An 18,828-nucleotide genomic window follows, 5' to 3' on the forward strand; every position below is an offset into this window, starting at 1 on the left:
CAGCTGGTTTTATTCCAGCCTCTCTCACAAAACCACAGTATGGAAATTACATCAATATTTAATCTTAGTATTTGTGTTTTGAACTTCTAGTATTGAGATACCCTGAACCAAGATAAGTGTAGCTTTTTATTCATTCCTTGTTAAACACTGAAATATTTCAGCTTTGCATTTTTATTTTTTTGTATTTGCTTTTGTATTACATTATTGAAATACCAAACGGAATGCTTTTCTCTTTGGTGTCAGGATGCCGCCTCCACCCCTTTTATGAGTTTAAGGATGAACATCTGTTTGCCTGAGCTTCGGCACATCCATTTGTGTTTGCACGTACTCTGCTTTCCCACAGATCACAGTGTGATGCCCAACATTCGCGGGATTTCAGCATCGGTAGATAAAAACTTGGTGCATGTTTCTTCCTGAACATACCGTTTGGTGTTTGGCGAATTAACAGCACTCAGCGTGCATATGAAAGTGCAGCATGTCTGTTAATTATCTGTCTTCTGAACTTTTAGCTCCTCTGGTCCTGCTGATTCAGGATAGATGTTAAACATGTGGTTGGAATGGAGGACTTCCAGTCAGGGCTTTATTATGTAAAAGGTTGTCATCCTTCTAATTAGCTCGTGTATGTTTTTTCAACAGAATGTCGCCCACATCAACAATATAGTGAAGCAGGTGCTGCTGATTTTCCCACATTTCTGTTTGGGCAGAGGGTTGATCGACATGGCCACGAACCAGGCCATGGCAACGCTCTTCAGCAGTTTTGGTAAGAGTTTTCACAACATGGAATAGATCACTGGAAAAAAAAAGTTACAACACTTTCAAATAATATTTTTAGTATTCAAAATCAACTCGAATCCATATTTTAAAGCTAAATGTTGTATACTTATAATTCCAGTGACCAAAAGTGAGAGCAGAGTAGAAATAATCTGAGCTTTTACTTCACTGTACAGATGGAAGCTTTGAATCTTAACACAAACATTTACTGTACATTGTTTCTTCTTTCATGTGAACTGTGTGATATCTGTTACCTGATCTGAAGGGTTTGACGGGCTGGTGGGTCTTCACAGAACACTGGACTGGATAAAAAATAAAAACTGTAAAAAAAATCAGTTAGTGCATATTTATGGGGGAGGAGGATGCCTTTTAAATTTTTCTGTAAATGTTTTGACCATTTAAAAAAAAATCTGAAATGTGGAGATTTTTCTTTAAACTAACAGCCTTAAGGTGTTACTTTTTTTTTTTATTAATTAAATTTGAAAATTTTATTTCAGGTTGCGATGGCTCTAAAGCAGGGGTTCCCAAACTTTTCCACGCCATGGCCCCCCAAACAACATTAGCTTATGGCCGAGGCCCCTCTCACAAACCCACAAACAGTGCTACAAAAAATGTAAAGAAACATCAACTTTTAGACTGTTTTAACTTTTATTCACTATATTCAATTAATTATTACGACTGCTGAGCATAAAAATGTTATTAACTAACATGTTTTAAACACTGCATTATATTCCCACAAAAAAAACAAAAAAAAAACTTTTCTACAAACTGTTGACCAGAAGAACAAAACAAAACAAATGTAACCTCTCTCTCAAGTGTGTTTATCTGAAAATTACAGATTCAGATTGTCCCAGTGGGCAATTTTTATTATTACAATTATTACAATTTTTTATTTTTGCTTTTTTATTCTTCTGTCCAGCTTTCTGGGGCCCCCCCTAGTGCCCCCTGGCGGCCCCCAGAGGGCCACGGCCCCCCACTTTGAAAAACACTGCTGTAAAGGACTGACTAGTTTATTGTGAAAAAATTGTGTAAGGTTATCAAATGTCCCTCTAAGTAACACATATCATCATAAAGTTAAAAGAACAACACAAAAGTTACTCTTTGTAATCTTTAATTTATAATTTTTTGTTATAAAAGCAAGGCTCATTAAACACTTTTTGGATGGCTGAACTGCTTCATTACACTGTTTTTACAGCTCACTTTCAGTCTTTGACAGTTGTTCCACTTAGTTATAAATGTGAAATAAAACATAGTTTTAAAGAATGCATCATCTGACCTGTAAGCGTATTCGTGCTTGTGCAAGTGCACAACAGAAGGAGAACCTAGTCATCAAAAAAGTGTTGTGTAGGACTGCTGATGGTCACTGAAGGTGCACACAAATCGCTCTGCTCTTCCCAAAGAAACACTCAAACCACCTCCAGTCCTTCTAAAGTGACACGTACCATTTCTGTCCAAATGCTAGTTCTCCAGGGGGAAAATGTTTGACCAGTATCACGACTCCCAAACCTCTACTCAAGCTCTTCTGTCCACACGAGTTAAAGAGAGTGGGGGGGGGGGGGGAGTTGTAGACGGGTTTGAGGGGGTAGACGGAGGTGCGCATCAAGAGTCAAAGAGACACATGAAAGAGGAAGAGGGGTCTTTTCTGTCGAGAGATGGAGCAGGAAATAACGGTTTGAGGAATAATTTTCGGCGGCGGCAGAGAGAGGAGAGAGAAAAGCAATCACGACTTAAAAGGCCTAGTGTGGAGAGGGGCTATTTACCGGAGAATGAGACTGAAAGCGCTTTCGTTTTTCTTGTCTCCTTACTCCACCCCTCTCAGCTCCTTGCCCCCCTGCCCGCCCGCCCTCGAGTGTCTGGGCTTTAGATGCTGATAGAAGGAAGAAAGTTAGTGCGGAGGGCTGTCACTTGCTTTGTTTAGACGTTCATCAAACCAAACGGCTTCAGCGACGAAAAGTACACAGTGTCAAGTATTTCCTCACACGACAGCAGGTGACAGCAGTTTTAAACTTTTTTTGGGGGGTGGGGGGGTGTGTAATCCTAAGACTAAGTGGCTTTTTGAACTACTGCCTTTCACCAACGAATATGTCTTGGAGGCAAAATTCAGCAAAAATACATGCTATAATTTAGCTGTCCACGAAGGAAAACATTCTTTCTTTTGACGATTTTAGCTCAAAAATCTCCTCCGAGTGCATTGATAAGAGCTGGAAACGGACATGAAATGACTTATAATGTTAATGTATTCAATCATTTATTATTTTAGTGTATTGGTTTTATTCACTTCCTTTTATTTTCTGCTTTGCTTCTTTTCTTTTTTTCTCTCCTCTGTGCTGCCTTCCTGTTTGCTGTGTCAGGGGAAAACCGTTTTAAGGATCCACTGAGCTGGGAAATGGTGGGGAAAAACCTCTGCGCTATGTCCATCCAGGGAATTGTGATGTTCACCTTTACAATCCTCATCCAATATAAGTTCTTCTGCAAACCCAGGTATTGGAGTCAGAGTGATGATATGAAAAAAAAAATTGTGGTTTTGGTTCTAAAACTGACATTTTCAATCTATTTAGCAGGCCAAACTTACCCCTAGTCAGATTAAACTAGAGTATAGTTTGGCACAGGCCAGAGTAAACCCCAGGAAGGTATGCTGTCTTAGACCAAACTATACCCAGGGGTGTAAAATATCCTAGGTCAGAATGTGTTTTCAGGTCTCTCTTGTAAATGAGTCCCTGAGGCTCAATGGGACTAACCTGTATAAATAAAGGTTGCATGAAATGTACTCATCTAGGCCAGAGAATACTCATCTAACATAGTAGTCAACCTCAACATATGTCTAGGTAATTAATATGTATCAGCAGAATTATGAACGGTGACTTAATTTCAACAATAAATTAGTTGAATTTTAAATTTGTTGTCAACACATTAAAATATTTTCAGTCTTTTGTAGTAAAATGACAACAAACAGAGGATAGTTGCCTCATTTATGTTATGGTTAGCATTTAGTCACTTGTATACCCGTAACTGAAACAAGGCACCGCCGGCCAACAATCAAGGTCAAGGTTCTTTATTGTCATTCGCATGGCATGTGGTACATCTGGTGGAACAAAATTGTGTACACAGGGTCCCAGTTACATCCAACAGAAGTCCGTCCGTCCGTCCGTTTTCTTTACTCGCTTATTCCATTTTGGGTCACGGGGGTCGCTGGTGCCCATGTCCAGCAATCACTGTGCGAGGGGCGGGGTACACCCTGGACGGGTCGCAAGTCCATCACAGGGCCACATAGAGACAAACGAGACAAACAACCATTCACTCTCTCACTCACACCTAGGGACAATTTAGAGTTACCAATCAGCCTAACATGCATGTTTTTGGACTGTGGGAGGAAACCGGAGTACCCGGAGAAAACCCACGCATGCACGGAGAGAACATGCAAACTCCACCCAGAAGGCCCCTGGACCGGGGTTTGAACCAGGGACCTGTTCGCTGAGAGGCAGCAGCTCTACCAGTTGCGCCACCGTGCTGCCCCTCCAACAGAAGTATAAAATATAAAAGAAAAACAGTAATAAGATCTAAGATATTAACTACGAAATACGCTAAACACGTAATAGTGCAAAAACAATAATAATACTCCGAACTACAGCAGCACGAACATGAGTCTGTGTGAGCAACAATGTGAGCAGTGGAGTAGTTTACTGGGGTAACTAGAGATGGGCAATTTTTTTTGTCTTTTATTTTCCAGGATTTACATATAGATTTTAAAAATAGATATATTTAAAGGTGGCATGGTGGCTCAGTTAGTAGAGCTGTTGTCTCTCAGCGAGATGGTTACTGGATCATCCTGGCTGGGGGCCTTTCTGGGTAGAGTTTGCATGTTTTCTTCATGGGTTTTCTCTGTGTACTCCTGTTATTCTTCCCACAGAACAAAAACATGCATGTTAGGCTGATTGGTAACTCTAAATTGTCCCTAGGTGTGAGTAAGTGTGTGAACGATTGTCTCTATGCGTGATGTGCTTGCAACCTGTCCAAGGTGTGCCTCTTGTACTGTGACTGCTGCATATGGGCACCAGTGACCCCTGTGACTGATTAAGTCCCATACTTAGTATTACTGTAGTAACTTTTGGGTATTAAATAATTAATAAAATACAGTAATTATTGTGTAAGACTCAACACTACATATACCATGGGGGTATAAGCTGGTTTGATGGGTATAAATTAGCCTAGGCCTTAATATGCCCAAGGCATAATCAAGATATATTTAAGCCTAGGCCCCTTTAACTCCAGGTATATTCTGGGTTGGGGGTATTTTATATCTTGCTACACCAGAAACCATACATTGTCTGTTTTTGGTCAAACAGAGAATGTGACAAAAAGGCAATGCAAGTTTAAAAAGTGATAGTTCTTGTGGAAACTTTAACTCCTGCTGCCCTTGTGTCAAAATCACCCACAAGGCCTCAGTTTTAAATCAAAGGCCTTGTGGGTCATTTTGAAGAGGGTTAGACATTACTACATTATACTTTTTGGAACACCGTCATCTACTAAAGAAAACATTAGTATTATGCACGCTTTGAAAGCAAACAAACCTTTTTTGTCTACCTACAAATAACCTTGTTTATTCATGTTTCTCCCGGTTGTACCTCTTTTCTCTAGTTTACAATCATTATGTACAGATAATACTGTACGTACAGACGTCTGATTAGTCATTCAGCCTCTGCATTTTAAACTGTAGCTAATGTTTAGTCTTTTTTTTTTTGTTAAAATATCCATTCCCCTGTGACTGAAGTTGCCAAAATCCACCAAATATATTTTTTTGTTGTGTGTTTGTGACTGCAGGTTTCTCTAAAATGAAAGTTGCCATAGAAACTAAGGTCTACAATTTCTGTTGCATGTGGAAATTATAGAGAATGTTTCGTTGAGCCTCAACTTTGACTGAGATAATTAGTCATGCTGGTTAACTTTAATTTTAATGAGGGGTGTTTATAACTGTGTGACACTGCCTCTGCCAGACTCATTTCCGTAAAGGCACCATCTGCGGAGGAAGAGGATGTTGATGTTGCCCGGGAACGAAGGCGGGTGTACGAAGGCAAAGCTCAGAACGACCTGCTAACCATCTATGACCTCACTAAGGTATGCTGCCACGGTACAATGCCTCGTTCAGTTTTTGGGCATTCGTGCATGATTTCCAACACTAATCAATGGTTTCTACTCTATAAGTCACTTTTTTTTTTACAGCGGTGTTATGTAAAATCAATGGTTTCTGGGTTTAGTTGGTTGAATTTTTATGCTTTTTGTTTTCATGTTTTCTGTCTGTGTCAGATTCAGTTCTTTGGTTGGTTTTATTTTGGAGCACCGTGACTATAAGAGCCTTTCGTTAGGAAATTTTATCGTAGCAACCTGATAAACACTAACGTCAAATTGCTGCAGAGTTGTAGTTCGATTAATGGACTTTATTTTCAGTTTCAAATATCTGAAATGGTAAAATTTTTCGCCTTTTTTGTACATCACGTACAATATCTGACTCAAGGTGCCATTTTTATAGTCTAACAACAACCTGAACATAAATGCCACTCCAACACTAAATAGAACAACTCATTTGAACACATAACCTGAACAATTCCCCCCATTTCTGTCCCCGAATTACCCAGCATACAACAGGGCTCACTTAGTCTCTTGCGTCCAAGTACAACATGGGATTTCAATTATTCTATCTGAAATTAGCATTAACCCACATAACTTCCTGTTTCTGTAAAATTTCATCATAGAATGCAGTGTTTTCCCTAGTTTTCTTGAAGATATCTTCTGTAATGGGGGGGAGGGGTTGGAGACGGTGAAATGTGTGTGTTGCGCGCCGTTTGTACCGAAAGTTGAACTATTGAATTGGGGATTTCCCCTTTTTTTAGTTTGTTTTGAGGTTTTATTATCTCTAACTCGATTGTTTGTGTGCATAATTTGTTGAATTCATCTTGCTTGTTTTCAAATTTAATTTGACTTTAAGTTTTGTCCAAGTCAAACTCTGGTTTGTGGTTTCTGCATAAGCTTTATGTTACAAAGTTATTTACATTAAAATATGTGGCTCATCAGTCAGGTCAAAACTGAACTCTGTGTGAACAAACTAAGATGTTGCAAAATTATATAATCCAGTTAAAAATCCAACAATGTTCAGTCAGGTCATCTGGATGGTTACTTTCTTTTTTTTAATTTTTTGCTGAGATGTTTTGTCCTTCATCCAAAGGACTTATTCAATCTGAGGAGCCACCAAGCAAACTGAGCCCCACAAACAGCACACTCCCATAGTGGATAAAACCCATTTGCAGGTTATAAGATGGTCTCTGGGGCCCGCCCTCTCGCCCATCAACTCCTCTGAGACAGTCATGCCAAAATGGTTCAAAACACCAAAGTTGAGCATGACCTTTGTCTTAGACAGACAACATATAGAGTACAGACACTACACAACAATAAAAAGCAATTAAAATAAAAAACAGTGTTGTAAAAACACTGTTATTGTTAGCAGCATGGTCCTGTTAGCAGCTTGATACTGTTAGCAGTGTGGTCCCGTTAGCAGAGTGGTCCTGTTAGCAATGTGGTTCTGTTAGCAGCATGATAGTGTTAGCAATGTGGTTTTGTTAGCAGTGTGGTCCTATTAGCAGTGTGGTCCGATTAGCAGCATGATACTTTTAGCAGTATGGTCCTGTTAGCAGCGTGATCCTGTTAGCAATGTGATCCTGTTAGCAATGTGATTCTGTTAGCAGTGTGGTCCCATTAGCAGCATGATACTGTTAGCAGTTTGGTCCCGTTAGCAGAGTGGTCCTGTTAGCAGCATGATACTGTTAGCAGTTTGGTCCCGTTAGCAGAGTGGTCCTGTTAGCAGCATGATACTGTTAGCAGTGTGGTCCCGTTAGCAGAGTGGTCCTGTTAGCAATGTGGTTTTGTTAGCAGTGTGGTCCTATTAGCAGTGTGGTCCCATTAGCAGCATGATACTTTTAGCAGTATGGTCCTGTTAGCAGCGTGATCCTGTTAGCAATGTGATCCTGTTAGCAATGTGATTCTGTTAGCAGTGTGGTCCCATTAGCAGCATGATACTGTTAGCAGTGTGGTTCTGTTAGCAGCATGGTTCTGTTAGCAGCATAGTTCTGTTAGTAGCGTGGTCCCGTCAGCAGCACGGTACTGCTAGCAGCGTGGTCCTTTTAGCAGAACGATGATAACAACAGCAGCAATGGACAATAACTGCCCTCCAGATACCAAGAAACTGTAGCAGGTATCGGGCTGGTACAACCTCTACTAACAGTTTATATTTTTGTTGGGGAGAATCATCGTGTCTGAAATTAGACCAAAGTGACACAAAAACTCATTACTGTGTGTCCTTGTTCGTGTATCTGCGAGGGCCATATAATCTGAGTTTAGTCATTCTTTTGACAAATTCTTGTCCCTGTCATGCTCGTTAGGTATCTCAGCTGTCCTAGTTCTGCTTCACGTTGTTTACTTTAGTTTGTTGGTGTGAAATAAAGTTCTCTGATTTGCCCGCCTGCCTTCCTGCTGCCTGCATTCTCTGCATTTTAATCCCTCAATCCAACAATTCATGACAGTTTATTTGATTTGTAGTGGATCAGCCCTTAATGGAAAATTGTAAGAACTCTAGATTACCCAAAAGCTGCCCGTCTTTTTAAACACACACAAAAAAGTGACGCTTTATTTTATTATAAATTTTAATTGTGTTATCACAAGACGTACTTAAATGGTGAAAAGCCTTTTTGTACCTGCAATTATTAACATTGATCAGATTTTCCTTAAGATCTATTTTCAGTAATAAAATAGTTTTATCTCATTTTCTTAGGATAACAACAAATTTCAAGATGATGAGCTTTTTTTCTGGAAATGATGGTATAATTATGACGATAAAATGAGTCGATCTTGTTTTCCTCCATCATCATTCAGTATCGCCGTCTTGACCTGCGGAGATGAGATAAAATAATAATAGTTTGATAAATGATAAATGTTTGATTTGACATTTTCAGCTTGAATCAGTAGTTGAAGAAAACACATTTTGTTTAATTGTGATTAAAAACAAACTATTTTCTGTGAGAAAAACAATATATATTATCTAACGATTATGAAATTAACTAATTTATAGAAAATTAGGTAAATAACTTGTTTTCTTGAGGTAAAGTTATGAAAATTAACAGGTACAGGTAGATCAACAAGAACTTCCCTCTTTTATTTAAATAAGATTTTTTACTTGTTTTTCTCAAACAGTTATAGTGGTCAACTGTGGAATACATACATATATACATTTTACATCTTTACATACATTTCTGTTTCTGTTCTCATGGTGCCATAAGGCCAACTGAGTGAAGTTGCGCCCCCCAACTTCTTCAAATCTAACGAAATTGGTGTCAAACGTTTGTGCAGCAAAAATTTTCATGTATGCCGTTGTTATTTTAAAGATATTAATAAATGTTTCCAGAGGTCATGAAAGGTCAACCAGCGCCATCCCCCAACCACACACACACACTTTCTTCAAATCAGTTAAAAATGATGTCAATCAACTTGGCTACGTTTGTTCTGGTTTGTGCAGCAAATATTTCCATTTGTGCTGCTTTTGCTTTGAATATATTAATGAAAGTTTAAAGGTCAAAAGGTCAACCAGTCCCCCTCCACATTACTCAAATCTAACAAAATTGGGGTCAAACGTTTGTGCAGTAAAAATTGTTGTTTGTGCAGATATCATTTCAAATATATTAATAAAAAAGTTTCCAGAGGTCATCAAAGGTCAAAGAAAATCTGTTCATGTTGGGTTAGAGTTAGAGTTAGGGTAAGGGTAAGGGTTAGGGTTGAGGTGGGCAGAGGAGGCTGGTTGACCTATTTACCTTTAAACTTTCAGTATGTTCAAAGCAAAAGCATCACAAACATAGTAGAGTTTATTGACACCATTTTTTTTTTTTTTTCATTTTGTACATGTGGAGGGCTGGTCGACCTCTGATCATCCCTGGAAACTGTTTTATTAATATCTTTAAAATGATAGCGGCACAAACAAAAATTTTTGCTGCACAAAATGTTTGACACCAATTTTGTTAGATTTGAAGAAGGTAGGGGGGCAACTTCATCATAAGGCCTGCTGGTCTCCTTCAGTTCCTCTAACTTCAGGATCACAAGTTTGTTAACTAGAGAGGGCGGCTGTGGGAGTCCATCGTTTTCTTTTCTAGTCACGCCTCTATTATTCCACGTGCAGGTAGATAAGAAAGACGGGATGTAAATGTTTAAATGCCTCTAACGAGATTTCTCTTTTTTTAAGTATAATGGCCTTCTCTCACACCCAGCTCTGGCCTTCATTGCAGTAAAAGAAGTCATGCGTGCTGTGGCTCTGTGCATGTGTGTGTGTTTGTGTAGTTGTGTGTTTGTGTGTGTCTCAACACCAGCAGGATTAATGTTCCCTCCACTGGCAGATGTTCCCTCCCTGCGGGCAGCGTGGCAGCAGGAAGTGTCATGGCAGCAGCCTGCTTTGCACCTTCTATGCCGACAGTTGGCTGATCCAACAGACCCCCCATCCATTTTTTTGCGTCTTCCCACCTCACTTCTTTTCTTTCCTCCCTCAGTCTTCTCAGTCTCACCTTACGTAATCTTTCACTCATTGCTCACTCACACAGTTGCGCAGCGCGCTCTCAGGGATAATTACCGAACAAGTGCCGGCTGAAACAGCCGGATGGGTAATGTATTGCAAATCATCTTTCAAGGTGGGGGGGACAAAATGAGGGAGGGGTTGTACAGTTGTTCATTTTGCAGCTAAACGTTGTTGAGCTTTAGTTTAGTTTTTCTATGCTTATGAGGAGAAAAGAAAACCCAAAGTTCAGTTCCTTTAAAACATTACCAATAAATACTGTACATTTAATTTGACTGAACTGCTGCTCAGTGTTTGTTTGGACACCTGTACAGGGTGATTTTTGAAATCATGTGTCAAAACGTTATCAGTAGTTAGTACCTTATCAACCATAGAGCACAGAGTGTGGAGAAAGAGGCAAATGCTAGGCTAGGCTAATGGCTAGCTAAACCAGAGCTCCTTTAAGGGTGTTCACGCCTGATAGTCTGGTAGACTTGGTTCGATTGGGGACCAAAATTTGGAACATTTGTTTACTTTTTTAGCTGGTGTGGTTTATATTCACACTGCACTGTCAATCAAGCCAACCTGCCCCCCCCCCCCCCGCCCCGCCTGTGGTGGCGCTGAACCAAGAATTACTGAACAAAATGACATGAAAACCTAAAAAAGACACTGAGTGCTACTTACTTCTGGAAATAAAAACAAAAATGGAGTGGCGTCAAATTTGAGCGGGTTTTAGGATTTCTGTTTTGTCGTTTTTGAACAATGGACTCAGCATGAGCAGAAGATGAAGCAGAAGAACATGGAGAATGTTGTTTTTCACACAAGGTGGCTAACGGCACTGTATGAGGTAAGAAAAATGTGCATTTGTTTGCTCTGCGCTGTAGACCACTTCCTGCTTTTGGAGCAGTCTCCGGTCTGCTAGCATTCACAATGCATTCGAACCGCGCCAAAGTTCACTTCAACTAGACCGAGATCTAGGTATTTAGGTGGACCAGAATTCACTTTTTTGGTCTGTATCAAAGTTTGATTGTGCTTTCACATCTCCCCAAATGAACCAGACTTTCTAGGCAAATAGACCAGAGTTCAATTAAAGCGGACTTAACAGGGCTGGTGTGAATGCAACCTAAATGTTTTTCAGGCTTATCAAAGTCACAGTTTTTTTATTTGTCATTCACACCACATGTGGTACATGTGCTCTGTTCAGGTTAAGGCTCGGTTCAGGTCGCACTTGATTATTTTAAATAAACAATCTGTGCCGCTCACTCTGGTATCCGCCTCACTGAAGCCCCCACAGCAACAATGGGGAAAGAAAGACTCCACCCCCTGCCCCCTCCTCTCTCCCTCTGAGGCTGTCTGCCACAGCAGAGCAGAGGCACACAACAGGCCGTGTGCGCCACGCCACGACAGAGAGCCCCGGAAAGAGAAAGGAGGGGGCCCCTTGTCGAACACTGAGCGGGCCAGGCTACCAGGACTTCCCTTGGATTGTACGTGGTCAACGTACAATCTTACATTGAAAACCTGTGAAAGAGTGAGTCCGTGAAAGTCGAACAGCGAAGTATCGATGGTGTATTGCCAGATACATTAGCACACTATGCTAATGGACACTAGCAATTTTAACATATTACAAAACCGGTTGTTAAACATAAAACAATTCTACTACTCAGTCTAGTAATGCCAGCACAAAATAAGCTAAAAGATAACAGAAGGGTAAGCTAATTGCTAACATTTCTTAATTTATTTATAGACTTACACCAACATTAGCCATGCTGCGATCATGTCAGTGCGTCACACCTGAAATGGTTTGGATGGAAACCTGAAACCTGTTTTCTCCTGAATCCTCCTGACATTTACCATCCTCCATTTTTTATTGTCTCAAGTCTGGTTTGGTTTCTAAACATATAGTCCACTTAGGTGCTCACAACAAGTCACAGTAAAAGATGAACCTTCCTCATGCTAACTGTAAGCTAAATATAGCAACAAGTTGGCAACACAAGGATAGCCAGGAGTTGAGTGAACCCTTGGTCTGAGCACATGTGGAAATCAGGCAGTCTGACAATTTACCTGCCTCAGGAGGTCCTCATTTGCAAAATAACACATACTTTGTTCAGTTGATAGAACAGAAACAAACTGAACAAATGGTGTCAAGCTAAAGTGCAAAAGTTTACTTCAGGCTAAAGTAGGGTACTTTCACACCATTAAAAATTGTGGTTTTCTTGACCTAAAACTGCAATAAAAGTGACCCTGGTCTTGCTAGCCTTTAGCCTAGCTTGGAGGGAGGCTTGAGTCCTTTTCTTCACACTCTGTCTTCTGTGCTTGATGTCACGGCTGATAAGGCACTAAGTATCTGACAGAACATCCCTTCAGAAATCACCAGACTATCCTTTAAAAGTTGACAGTTTGTCTCCGAGGTGACACGTGTCCCCGTCACTGTAGAAAAACAGCAGTGTGTTGGCAGAAGGCATCAGGATTCGTCATGCCGTGCCCCCATTGACTCTCACAACAGCTGTGCCCCATCCATTAGTTGGGTGGGTGGGTGGTGTTGGTGGATAAATTGATCAATGAGCACATGGCTTCGGTGTCCACGCTTCACAGGCTGAACCCCGTCATAAATCTGAGCATGCCTCTGAAGCGATCGACAGGCCATCAATCACTCGTCAGGTTTCCACCCCTCCTCGTCTCCCCCCACCTCACACCCCGTGGCTTTGATCTGGAGAGTTTTGTTAAGTGCCCCACCTGCAAGCCTCTTCTTGGCATTATCTTCTCTGCTGTAATCGATTAAGACTGCAGTGGAAGTGTGGCTGTCTTTGAGCGTCATCCAGACACACTGCTGTCAGTTTGACCTTCCACACAGTCGTTAGACTGACGGGAAAAACTTCCAGCGACAGACGTTTGAGTTAAGACGACTAGGAGATGAGTGTCAACTTTATGTCGGCTAATGTGATAATGGGTGCCCTTAGATGGAAACTGGTACAAATCAGACTTGTTGGAAAAGTTTGAAACCATCCCATAGTCTACTCACGTCCCCTTTAAAGGTTACATGTGGTGCCAAGTTTTATGTCTATATTTTCCTATTTATCTTACTTGTTTAGGTTTCTAATTATTTAAATCTGTTTTTGTTGCATCGTAAAATGGTTGTAATCACAAGATATAAAAGTGTTAAGTTGTTTTTAATAATTTTAGAACTTCTATGTTCAGTTGTTACAGTGTAATTAATCGAAAAGTTCATTTCTGCTCCGTGCTGTATCAACTGCATGAAGGGTTAACCCTTTGCTGTCCTGCTGCACTTTTCTACAATTTAAATGACCGCGATCATTTGAGAAAACTATGCTATCCAGTTTTGCTATTGCTTACAAGTATAGTTTTCTCAAATGATTGTGGAGGCTGAAGATTATTCTATGGTGGCCAGCTCTGCCTTTGTGCCTGGTTGTGGATATAATTGCTCCCTCCCCTTGCCAGGACTCGTCACTCTAAGCCGCCTCAGACAAGCAGAAAAAAAAAATCCCTACCTCTTGTCTTCTACATAGTGTAACTCCTACCCACTTGTATATCTTGCACCAAAACACTCATCTCAAAAACTTCAACCATTTAATAGTCAAATCCCACAGCGACGGGGGACGTTGGTGTTCTGCTTGTTCAATCAGCTCAAATCTATTAAAATCTTTGCTTGAGTTTTACTGCATTTATGCAGACTTGGGTTGTGTACTTTACATATTTGTAATTGTTTGATGGTCGATACGTTGACCTAAAGAGGCAACCAGCTCAGGCTAATTGAGGCTAAATGGGCCTTACAACTAGCCTCAACACTGAAGTCATCTATTTCTCTCACTGTGTTACTGGTTTATGCTTACATCCTTTTATTTTTCAAAAGTTTTCAGTGTCCTGAAGAGATGAGGTGGATAAAACAGTGGTTTCTAGCTTATATGTAATTTTAAAAAGTATGTAAATACTGTATTTTACAGGGCAACACGGTTCCCTCAGAGAGCTGTCCATGGTCCTGAAATGTGAACCGAAAGGCTTTTGAGTGAAGAGTTTAAAGTTGTGTGAAAGTTACAGCATGCATCCACATATGTGGACAACCTGACATCCACTTATGCAAGAGTTCAGGTCTTAGGAGGTTAATAAAACTGGCCAGATAAATGTTTATCTTAAATAAACTGGAGGTAATCAGCTTCCTTCAGTTTGCTAGTTGCTCCTGGTGGATTAACTTGTTTTGTTATTGAAACGAGATCATTGTCTGTAGTCAGATTGCTCTCACTGACATTGTGGATTGCGGCTATAAATGCTCTCTCGTTGAAATCTTAACTTTTTGTTTAGTTCCCACAAAGGTTGTCGAGTCCACCGGATGTTCTCAAAGTTATCGTCCTTGCAGCTCTGTCAGGAAGGTGCTCCGAGTCGGAGCAGATTAGCTCATAAAGTCCTTCTATGGTCTCAAATACTAAATCTAATGCCTTCTGTTTTGAGTAACTTTATTTAAAAAGCTTGACTTCCCCCATCTGGCTCGCTCTGAATTTTTCAAATAATCCATTGTTGTTAAAAATTTGTTTCCTCCGTGTTTTGCCACCTGCCTCTTCCATCTCGCCTCCTCCCTGTTGCTATGGTCTGTCGCTCTTTTTTTCTTTCTCCTTCCACACACTTCTCTATCTTTCTCTCCCACCCTCCCCCTGCCTCTCCGCCTTTTCTCTGGCTGCTCGGTTGATTCATTGTGTTGTCTGCTCCCTGCAGGTATACCCTCGGAAGAGCGCCCCTGCTGTGGACAGGCTATGTGTGGGCGTACCTGCTGCAGAGGTGAGCCAGATGCTGCCGCATCGCACGAGGAACTTTCCCAGCAGAAAAGTTTGTGGACTTTTGAGTCCAGAACATCTCAGGAGAAAGCTTTTTTTTTTTTTTTTTTAGTTTGAAATAATCTGAAAAATAAGAGCTAACTGAACAAAAGGAGCTTAGTTGTTAAAAACGAGGCGTGTTGGAGCAGAGAAATTGCTAAAACCTGCAGGACGGTGGCCCTTGAGGACCATGATTGGTCACCCCAGAAGATCACAATGTTTGTAAAAGTTGTTTGAGTCAAAATATTTTCCAGAAGAAACTATAAATGGGAAAACAATAGTTTGAATGTGGACTCAGCGTTCCTTTAAGGAGCACATATCACTATAAATTAAAGATAACGCCCAAATATAACCACACCAAACTTTATCTTAACGTCTGTAAAAATGACAGGTTTAGCATTTTCTGTTTATTAAAGCTAATTAGCAGTGGCAGCCATCTTGAATCAGCGTACTGACTTTCTAAGAGTTTAATTACAACTTGTTCACTGATACATGATGAATGTGCATCTCTCATCATTATCTCTTGACTTTTTTGGCTGCAGGGGGTAAATACAACGAGTCGATCTAAAACATTCCCTGCAGAGCAATCGATGCATCTCTAATAACTGATATTTGCAAAATACAGACATGTGAGAGTGAGGAAAATTATTTTGACAAGTCAACTAGTTCAATTCTATTCATTTTATTTATGTAGCGCCAAGTCACAGCAGAAGTCATCTCAGAACACTGAACATAAACATTCATATATATATATAAAACATAAGTTAACATTATTTATCTGAGGAGCAGACTGCTTTGAGTTTAACTTCATCGAAGACTCATCCTGAGCAAACATGAAGGCGACAGTGGAAAGGAAAAACTCCCTCATGAGCAAGAAACCTTTAGCAGAACCAGGCTCAGGACAAGCTGCCATCTGCTTCGACCGGCTGGGTTTGGTAAGAACAGATACACAATGGCAGACCAAGAATCACATAAGATAGAAATATTAACAAATGAAAATTATTCATTTGTTAATATTCATTTAAGGAAATGAGGTCAAATTGGCCTCCAATAGTCTAAGTTTAAGACAGCATAACAAGCCACCCCTAACTATAGGATTTATTAACAAGGAAAGTCTTAAGTCCAGTCTTAAAACTGGACAATGTGTCAGCTTCACGGACATAAACTGGAAGTTGGTTCCACAAGAGAGGAACCAGAGAACTGAAAGATCTTCCTCCCATTCTACTTTTGGATACTCTAGGAACCACAAGTAAGCCTGCAGTCTGAGAGTGAAGTGCTCTGTTGGATAAATATGGAACAATAAGATCTCTAATATAAGATGGGTCTAGGTTGTTGAGAGCTTTGTAGGTTAGAAGTAGGATTTCGTCAAACCCAAAGTGTCCTAATCTTCCCTGTGAGTCAGATCAAAATATATTTCAAACAGCTTATGTCTGTAAATGATGTGTGTGTGTTCAAACGCACCTGTAGCCACGAGTAACACTTGAGATTGTTTAGCAAAAGGATCCAATTTCTTTCTGTACACTTGTATTCTGGTGATAGGGAGCCAAATAAGTTAAAAGTGAAAAACTGACAAACTGTGTAAAGCTTATTTTTATAACATGTTGGACATTACACAGAGATTAAGTCCTGTCTTGTCACATCCACACGTTGGAAGCTTGATTTAAACACAATCTCAAAAGTCGACAGTTGTTCGTGCTCAGTGGGCTTTTTCCTGCTCGTATCCATCCTCCCTGTTGGTGTTTACCCAAAGCCCAGTGTAAATGCCAGAGGAGTTTTGTGATTTGCGGGGCTCTGCTGATCACACACTGAATTTCCATGCATTATTTACATCAAGCTTAGCCCTCCTCTAAGCATTTGTGAGCCCGGGTCACAAACAAGCAGGGATCAATGAATGACTGGAATCAAATATTTATGCCAAAGCCAGAGTACCTAAGGCGAGGTCACATGACCGCTGCGTTCTGCGGAGGCGACTTCCTGCCACACAAATGTTGAGAAAATCAGTCGCATCAGGAAGGAAATACATGAGGGAGCATGCCGTTTGTTGTTGCAATTTACAGAGGCAAGACGAGAGGCGCCGGGACTCAACGGTGTTTGCTTCTCTGTTGATTTACTGCCTGTTTTGTTTGTGCACACAACACATCAGTTTGTTATTTTGTAAAGCGCTGAACTCGTCATGCACAGGCTGTAAATTGTGGCTTCAAATTATTTGCTACAAATAGATATTTATCAGGGTTGTAAGCATTTGTACCGAACTGTCACAGTACAGGCGTCTGGTGTGTGCAACCGTTGAAGAATACGTCGGATGTCTACACTTATTTATTTTGAACTGTACTTGGCTAAAAGCAACAACCAAAAGGCAGCAGAAGAACATGGTAGTTAAAGTTCTCTACACTAAAACTAGTTCAGATGACACACGGGAGCAGTTTGTTTCAAACCAGCAGTGTGAAAGTTGAGATCTAGATCTATGGAAAGCCAAAAGGGTCATAGACTGCTAACTCTTCTTCAATTGAAGATGGAATGAAGCTTTCAGGCATTGTGACCACCCTGCTATGCTCTCGGCAATCTATACGACCACTTCAAACGGGGCTGGATTGGGTTAAACCTGGATAAATTCTTCATTGGGAATACAAAAAAGGTTCGGTCATGTCATCTGGACACCATTCTTTTAGGGAGAAACGTTTCGTCTTTCATCTGAAAGACTTCGTCAGTCAGTGGCATGCCACCCAGATCTGTCTTATAAATAGCCCTCATTGGTGTGTTTCAAGCCAGCCTCCCAATTAATTCCCAGAAACTAGCTTGTGTTCCTTCATTGAAGGAACTATGCAGATTTGTTCTGCAAAAAAAAAAAAAAAAAAAACGATGAGAAAACAATGGGATCAGTGACGATCACAGAAGCCAATCCAGCATCCATGAGTACTCACAGTGCTGGGTTGGCAGGCCACAGACTGATGAGGTCTTTTGGATAAAAGACAAAATGTTTCTCCCTAAAAGAAACGTGTCCAGGTGACACGATTTAACCTTTTTTTTTTTTTTGGTATTCTATCTATCTGGATGATTGAGCTTACAAACCTTCATTGGGAAGGTAACCATGACACTGCTGCACTCTTAGTACTCACCATTTAGGTATTTTTCCTGCCATTTGTGTACTTGTTTATGCCCTTATTACATTCTACACACCCACCCTTGCCCAGTTAGGATGCAGCTACTTCTACGTTTGTGCCAAGGTCATGGGAATAACCCAGACATGAGACCCATGTTGGTAGCATCAAATTAGCCTAGCGTGATCTTCTAAAATGTAGCATATAACTCTACTACCATGGGTGTTCAGTCTAAGTTAGGTTGTTTCCATATTGTAACAGTTGTAGTTGTAGCCTAAGCATGAAGTCAGCATGGCCAAGCTTGCTTCAAATTCTTGACAACCATGCCACACGACTGCTCAGCGTCACCGATATGCTGCCTCCATAATGTTTAACCACCCTGACTTTGCTTTCTCAAAGCTTATCATTGACCTACCACGCTCTATTGAACATAATTGTGGAGCCCTCTGAGTTCCTTAAGACTTCACTTATTCGTTGATGTTCTGGCTAATTTTTATTTTGTAATGGAGTTGTCATCTTGGTCAAAGCAGTCCTTAATAAGTGCCACTCATGTGTAAACAGT

At 40.5% G+C, this 18,828-nt stretch overlaps 1 protein-coding gene across 1 annotated transcript in view; it reads left to right on the forward strand.

Moving 5' to 3' along the window:
- Positions 1-18,828, forward strand: part of LOC119426037 (phospholipid-transporting ATPase ABCA1-like) — a 302,913-nt gene that overhangs the window by 244,841 nt on the left and 39,244 nt on the right. The window contains exons 38-41 of the mRNA XM_037693947.1: positions 637-760; positions 3,123-3,252; positions 5,763-5,883; positions 15,071-15,133. Coding sequence (XP_037549875.1) covers positions 637-760; positions 3,123-3,252; positions 5,763-5,883; positions 15,071-15,133 — 438 coding nt within the window. The remainder of the gene's footprint in view (positions 1-636; positions 761-3,122; positions 3,253-5,762; positions 5,884-15,070; positions 15,134-18,828) is intronic.

This window comes from Nematolebias whitei, chromosome 1 (assembly GCF_014905685.2).
Source record: "Nematolebias whitei isolate Nwh7 chromosome 1, NemWhi1, whole genome shotgun sequence".
NCBI classification, from domain to species: Eukaryota; Metazoa; Chordata; class Actinopteri; order Cyprinodontiformes; family Rivulidae; genus Nematolebias; species Nematolebias whitei.